This window comes from Halyomorpha halys, unplaced genomic scaffold (genome assembly GCF_000696795.3).
Source record: "Halyomorpha halys isolate HHAL.00 unplaced genomic scaffold, Hhal_1.1 Scaffold760.1, whole genome shotgun sequence".
NCBI lineage: Eukaryota > Metazoa > Arthropoda > Insecta > Hemiptera > Pentatomidae > Halyomorpha > Halyomorpha halys.
The window spans coordinates 424,584-432,969 of record NW_027106953.1 but is presented as its reverse complement, the minus strand read 5'-3'; the positions used below and the strand labels follow the sequence as shown (position 1 = coordinate 432,969).

At 29.9% G+C, this 8,386-nt stretch overlaps 1 protein-coding gene across 1 annotated transcript in view; it reads right to left on the bottom strand.

The window, feature by feature from the left end:
• The window catches only part of Rim (Rab3 interacting molecule), a gene marked incomplete in the record, with an annotated part of 186,328 nt that overhangs the window by 100,293 nt on the left and 77,649 nt on the right, over nucleotides 1–8,386 (bottom strand). The window contains 1 exon segment of the mRNA XM_067045239.1: nucleotides 2,757–3,019. Coding sequence (XP_066901340.1) covers nucleotides 2,757–3,019 — 263 coding nt within the window.

The window sequence follows — 8,386 nt, the reverse complement described above, 5'->3', positions numbered from 1 at the left end:
ATCTTTCAGGTAATTTTTTAATTACGTCCTCCCAGAATTAATCAGATTTTTGCGCAATGAACTCCTCTGTGTGTGCGTTTAGCAGTACTCGAGCGAAGTAAAGTTTTTACCGTTAAGAGAGTTTTGAAGGGTCCGAAATAAGTGAAAATCTGTTGGAGCAAGGTCTGGTGAATAGGGTGGGTGGGGGATCACATCCCAGCCAAACTCCGATAATTTCTGCCGGGTTTACAGACACGTGAGGACGGGCGTATCGTGATGAAAACTATGCCTTTGCGATTATGAGACATAAATGATTTGATACAGTTATATGAGATATGTTAAGCGTTTCTGCGATATCCCGAGTTGTAGAGTGAGTATTGTCTATGACCAATGCTTGAATTTGGTCATCAATAGTCTTCCAAGTCAAAATTTCCGGTTCTGGATATATTAGGAATCTCGGTTCAAACAGAATAAACATAACTAATCCTTTTTTAGAATATGTAAACATTATTGACCAAGTAAATATGATTTAATGAACACAGAGAGGATTAAATTGAAATGCTAACTTATTTTACAACCCAATATTTTTGTTCTTTTTGACCGCAACCCTGATGACCATTTCTTCTTCATTATTAAAGAACACTTAATTTACATTGATATGAGTATAATCAATATCTTTAGAGCCATTTTTGAGAAAACTAATACAAATATGTGAAAAGTCTATTCTATAAAGTGACACTTACAGTCAGTCGAAAAAGTTAACAAGCTGTCACATCTTATATAAATATACTCGACTTAAATATGTAATTTTGATTTGCAAGCCACTTTTTATGTTATCGAAAAAAACATCAAATTTTAGCTAATTTTTCATTCGGAACTCATTATCCTTAAAATTACCCACAACACTATTCATAGCACATTTTCTAAAATATGAGCTCTAATAGAGATCTTTACATTCAATAGTCGATATACATTTTTTCAAAAAGCAAAATTTGTTTCCAAACAACGAAAGTTGTCACCGATATCGGTGATTAGAAACGATATTTCGATATTTTATTTTATAGAAATATCGGTATATTATGAAAGAAAACGATAACATTTTATTAAAAGCTAAAATAAGGTATTTCGATATTTTATCTTTATGATTTCATATTCATTTCGATATTTAAGATTGTTGAAAATATGGATACAGATATTTCGATATTGTTTTAATAGAAATATCAATATTTGGTTCTAAGATTAAGGAAATTTTATAAAAATAGTTTTTCAATATTTTAAATTGATAAATTCATGTTCCTTTCGATATTTTACATTTCATGTATGGGTTCCTGAGATATAGTTTTTCATGAACTAAAGCTTTTTACCAACAATAAGAAATCAACATTTTGTAAATTTATTTTAGCGAATTTCGTAGAAACAGCAACTACTAATTCTCAACTGAGAACTAATTGATTGTAGTACGTCGTTCTTAGGAGTACTAGTTTCCATGGTTATTGCCAAAATAAATTCACACCATACTGAATGTATCTTTAAAGTTTTTAGTATTTTAGGTACTTTTAAGGACATGTAGCTCTAAAAGATTTTTTTTTTTCTTAAGTTTTGAAACAACAACCATTTTTTATTCCACCTGACTATACTTGGCAGGCTCATCGGTTTTCACTAGGTAACTATGTATAGTTTAAAATATTTTAAAAAATGGAGTGAAATAACTGCTTTTTTTTTCTTCCCGGCTTTTTTACTATAACTGAAATATCTCGTTATTTGATAAACAGATATCTTTGCGTTATCTTGTTTGTAAATTATAAATAGCATGAAATTTGTAAGTTTCGAAAATATTTCAAGAAACTGGAAAAATATTCTTGAGTAGGTTCGGAGAATTGTACATAACAACCTGTCTACAGAAACTTTTATGAGATTGAGGAAAGAAAATAGGCATCATTGGTTTGAGGAATTATTGAGATTTTCACTTTGAAACAGCACATTTGAATTTTATATCATAGAAAGAAAAAAAAACAACAGACGCAGATCGGGGTAGCTTAAAACTATTAGATCGTTTAGATGTGACCATAATTAATTTTTAGGCGAGAGCATTTTTTAATTTGTTTAAAAGTTTTGAAACAACCACCATTTTTTATTCTACCTAACTATACTTGGTAGGCTCATCAGTTTGAACTAGTAACTATATACAGTTTAAAATATAAAAAAAAAATTGGGATGAAATAATTTTATTTTATTTGATGATGAGCTATAACGTACCATGAACAAGCAAAATGAAGACATAGCTTAAAGGAATCGGAGAAACATAGTAATTTTAAAAAATGTCGCTGATCTAGATTTTCCGGACCTGCTCTCCAAAAGTGCAGTTTATTAAAAGTCTCTAATTGGAGAGCTCTTAGCGAATATGTACGACGGGCTACACTGGAAAGACCTCAGTTGTTATAAGTTTCATATGAATGTTTTGTTCCTTTAAATATAATTAGCGTATTGTTGTTTTAAATTTTTGACTTGTTAAAAACATGGTTTTTAAAGCGCATAGTTTTTTTGTTTTATTTAAGTATGTTATTTATGTGTTTTAGTTAAAATTTCCTACAGGCTTCTACAAACGGATATCTTGATATTGTCTATGATTTTTTATTTGTTTAAATAGATTAATTTTTTTTTGTATTTTTTCATTCATTTTTCACTCGGTTTTATTTTTCCCTGACCTCTTGGACTATTTTAGATAGTACCTGCTACTCAGACTAATAATCAAAGATAATAAATTAAGACGTAGGTACCTGAGCTCTTCCTCCTTGGCTTGAGCATCTTGCTGAGAGTACTGCCGCCTGAGGGAGCTACCCGACCTGGTCAAGGGCTGGTTCTCCTTCTCGGCGGCTGAGTGTGCCCGCTCTAGCTTTGGCCGCTTGTCCATCAGCGACATGTCTGCCTCTATCCTCCGCATAACGGCAGAGTCCGAACCGGTCATGCCCTTGTTGATCCATTGGCCGGTCTTGCTTAGCAGTTCTTGTTTCTTTCGGCAAAGTATGCATACCCAGATCACCTGTAAAAAAATGGCAATTAAAGATACATTAAAGACATCAAGGATATAAATAAATCCTTCAGGACAAATTTTGATTAGATTTTTAAACAAAGAAAGAAATTGGCGTTCGTTAAAAATCTGCAATATAACATAATTCACCCTCTTAATTTCAACCTAATCATTACAAGCAAAAGCTTTTTTGTTTTCTAAATTATAGGGCAGTATTTCCCTAGTGTAGTATGTGTTCTCCCAAGTGCTGGAGTTTCATTTTTTCTTTCTATAAGGTCATTTCATACAAAATGACGTATTTATTATTTTAGAAATTCAAAGTGGGATTAGGGGACTTTCATTGTTTAATACGGTTATGACATATTATAATAAGCATTTACTAATCCTCTCTTTTTTTGATAATATTTACTATCATTCAAATAAATTGTACATTGTTTAGTAAGCCAATATAACCATGGAAACAAGCGATTTTAGACTATTTTTTTTTTAGTTTAAACTTGGACACCGGTAGTCCCCCTTATCCAAACGCCGCGGTAATGTTTCTTGCAGATATTACCGCGGCGTTCGAGTAAGAGTGTTCTAGCGAACGGGCCATTCGCCGGTGGTTCGAAAAATTAGCTGATGATACAGATTTGAATAACCAACTCAGTAAAAGGACTTGATTTGAAATTGACGACGATGGCTTACTGTGGAAGAAAACCCTAACCGAAAAGTTAAACGACTCCACAACTGACAAATGTATCGACACTTATAGACCACTGGTAAAGCAAAAAAGGTAGATCAAGTGATATTAGACATGCGTTACGAGATATTCGTTTTACAGTTTACTCTACAAAAATAGTGAGCTTTTTCTCATGACAAAAGAGGACTGTATATGATAACAGACGTCGGCCAGGTCAGTGGTTAAATATTGACGAAAGACTGGGATACATATTTCCGGTAGCATGGTGCATGCCAAAACCAAATTTGGATCCCAAAAAATTATTGGTTTCTGCGTGGTGGCCAATGGAAGGAATGATTCATTTCTTCTTTTTACTCAGGTGAAACCATATACCCACATCATACTACTCACAAAAGGCATCAAAGATCTGTCAGAAAACAACCTTGGTTAATAGAAAGGGACCTGTGCTTTTACACGACAACGCAGAACTTATGCTTCACGACAGGCAATGAAGAAACTAAACAAGCTGTTAAGAAGGCCTTTCACACCTTCTCCAACAGATTTCTATTCGTTCGGAAATTTGGACAACTTCCTTAAAGGTAAAATGTTTGACAATTTTTCTCCGTTAAAGAACGCATTTTCTGACTTAATTTCTTCACGGAACCCTGAATTTTCCAGAGCAAAGTTGATAACACGTTGGGGAAAAGGAGTGTTAATATTTTTAACACAAATATTTTGACTCCATAATGTTGTTTTACTAAATAAAATTTTAAAATTTACATTGTGAAAACTGACAATTTATTTATATGAATCGACCCGATACATCTTGGTTCCTAAGGTTTTTTTTTTAATTTTAACTCCTTAGGTTCTTTACAACATTACATACATCTAAATTTTTAATGAAAATATGAATAGTGAGTAGGAAAACGAGAGATAACTTAAAATAAGTGACAACGGTAAGTTTTTTTTTGGATGTTCAAAATAAATTAATTAAAGAAGGCATATAAAAAAAATATTAACGGCCTACTTATATCAGTGTAAAATTTTAATCAATATTTATGTCTAATGATTAATTTTCCAGCCATTAATTGCAACTAATATAAATCGACTTAATGAAAAATATTATAATTTTTAGTCACAAACGATTAAAAATTTGGAATAAAACTGTTCTGATGCGTTAATATGTTTAATTGGTTTCAGAATTTTATTTATTTTTATGTCCATTTGTGACTTCGAAGTCGCTAATTAATTCAACAAGAATATACTTTTTAATTTATTCTTAATTTAAAACAATTTTGATCCTTTTTTTTCTCTCTCAACTTTTTTTCTTTAAAAGGAAGAAAGAGAGGAAGGAAAAGGATCAAAATTCAGGGAAAAAAAGAGGAAACAAAGGATCAAAATTGTTTTAAATTAAGAATAAACTAAACCACTCTCAAACAAGCATAAATAAAATAATTAATCTTCTTTTTAATATTTATTATATATTTATTTTTACATATTTGTATCTATCTATCGCTACTTCTATCAATTATTTTGATCAATTCTATGATATATGTATTACGAATTTATATTCTGATTTATTTAAAATGAATATTAGTTGTATTTTCTATTTTAAGTGTGTTTTATTTATGTTAAAGAGCAAAAAATAAGGGGGAAAAAAAGAGGAACGTCACAATGGGTTAAAAGAGAAAATATGAAAAACAAAAAGGATAGAAAAGGAAGTAAGATAAAAAAAGAGAGATATTAACAAAAAAAATTAATAAAGTATAGAAAGAATTAAAGCGATGAAACAAAAAAAGGGGGGAGTCATATACTATTATTGTTTATTGTTTACATGTTATGTCTATATGTCGTAAGATTTTTAATAAAAGCACAACTTATTTTAGAATGAATGATGTAAAAAGTATTTTAAATTGGATAGATGGCCTCGTGACCTTATATTGTAAACTGTTTTTGAGTTCTACTACTGGGTAGTTTCTCTACATCCTGTATCATATCATTATGATCAAATTTACTGGTTGTATTTTTTTATACAGCTGTAAATATCAATAAATAAATAAAATTAAAAAAAATAAATTGGATAAATTTTCAACTCTGATTTATACCTAACCTACTTACTACACCTATGAGTATTACGGATGTAAAAGTCGTATGATTTTAAGATAATTCTGTTTAAAAATTGACAACTCTATAAAATCTGCTTGAAAATTGACTTAGATTCTGGCGCATTGAGACGTAGTGGCGACGAAGAACGCGTGCCAAGGGGAATCATTCGAAAAGACTAACCACTCCATTTGGAGAGTGTACAAAAAACATTTAAACAAAAAGTATAAGATGCTTTGTTACATGTAAAAATAAGATGTTGGAGGGTGTGGGATAAGAATGTAAATATTACATGACTGTTGCCGCAGTCCTCCTTGGGCCATTGCCAGTGCTTTGGCCAGCCCCGCGCATTATATCTTTCATAATGGTATCTGTCAGGAGGCGCCCGTCTCTCTGGCTCACCATACATCAAAGGGTCTCTCCTTGTATCATTAATAAAATTTAAATATTAAACAATAATATGAAAATATTGGTTTAGGGCACATGAAAAACCAGTTCCAAGTGTAGGGAGGAAATGAAAGAAAACTAACTTTCTGTTAATTTAGTAATAACCATATTATTTACATATATTTATCGAACAACCCTATAACAATAAATTTGGTAAACATAGCTTAAAGCATATGGTTCCATATCTGTTCAACCGCTTACCAGAAGAACTAATAAATAAATCAACCACAAAAATAAAAAATAAATATTTAAAGATTTTGATTCATCAAATGACCAAACCTGTCTGTATTTTTTCTTAACTCTACATAATTTATTTATTATATTACAATTAGAATTAGCAATGTATGTGTATGTGTGCTCAGTAATAGTATTAGATCCTTATTTTTATCATATTCTGTATTTTGTTTTATTCTCATTTTTATACTAATTCACTACTTGTAAATTAGCAGATTTATTATTCACTTCAACAACATTTCATTTATTTTTATTTTTTACTTTATTTTCATTTTAGTAGTTGTTAATAGAATTATTAGTTGTATCACTAAAGATTAATTCATATTGTACTTATCCAGCTTAATACGCCCTAATAGTCTAAACTGTAATATTTACATTAGACTTATGTCTATCATTGTTATGTTGGCACCGACCGATAGATGTTGCCATCTAGTCGGACCATATTGGATGTAATTTTTTTAATGAATAAAATTAATATTAAAAAAAATTTCGGTAATCCGAACTAATTTCTGCAGGGTGGTGTTCGGATTACAGAAAGTATTGGAAATAAATTCAACAATATTAATGTCCATAACTACATTTATTTATTTATTTTTTTAAACATATTTTATTGAAAATTTGATAGAGTGAAGTTTTAAAAAATTAAGCAAAAAAAAAAAAAAAAAAGGTTTTCTTTTAGATCCCCAGCAATATTAAGTGATTATTTAATTTGTTGAAACTATAACTGAAAAATAGCATAAATAAAAATAAAATGTATGCTTTGTAAGGATTTACATTTGTACTATACATATTACTACTGTTAATTAAATTAGTTTAATAGGATCAAATGATTTATACAATAGATGATATCTATTTCAAATTCCAAAAAAAGTATGTTATCAACACTTCCATAGGAATTAGATTATCAGATATCGAAACGGGGCAAAAATTTCCACTTTCGATTTTCATGGTGATTACAATAACTTGCTTATAAATTGGAAAGTTAAAAATGTCTTTTACACGGGTGCACTTTTATTTGAAAACAAAAATGTTATTTCCAGCGGAGTTTTCTTTTTAAAAAAATCACATTTCTTTTTTTTTTTTTTTTTTTACGCCAGTTCGGATTATTGCAGTGTTCGGATAACCGAGATTACGCCGTATATTATTTTTTCCTTCGAAACTGGTTGGTTTATCAATTATAATAAAATATATCCATTTAGTCTCAACATTCATTATTGATCCACTTAAAACTTCAGGTGTGGCCAATCTAAATGATCTTGCGGCGTTTTGGGAACACATCCTAATTTCGCGGGCCGCATATAAAATTATACATTCCCTTATCAGATATAAGACTATAGACATTTTCTGGAGTGAAAAATTGAACCATAATGAGTAATTATTATTTACATAATGTGTTCTTACTCTAAACTCATAAATAAAACAGGCAATTAAAACAGTTAAATTTGTATCATAATTTTGACTTAAATTTTGAATAGGATGTAAACATCATGTATTTTTTTTAATACATTGGTTTCCACCTATTTTGGCCATTATAAAATAAATATATTCTGTAAAAGTGTGATGAATTTCGCGGGCCGGAATAATGTACAAGGTGGGCCAGGGATTAGACACCCCTCCTCAGACATTAATTTACAATGTATTGCAACATTATTATTAAAAAAATTTAAAAACTTTTTTTTCATTTCTCTTTTTTAAAGTAAATAATTAATATAAACTAAATTCTTGTGTAATTAACGTAGAGTAAATGCACCAGCTATTGACAGGTCAACCTTCATTTTTAATTATTAAGAGTTCGGCATTTTCAGTATGGGCTTTCGTACAAATTGTTACTTAAGTTACAAGAAGAGTAAGAACGTGAATAGAAAATATATTAATATATTCTTTAATAAAATAAAATAAAATTTCCAGAATCTGTTGCAAAAATAAATGCATTG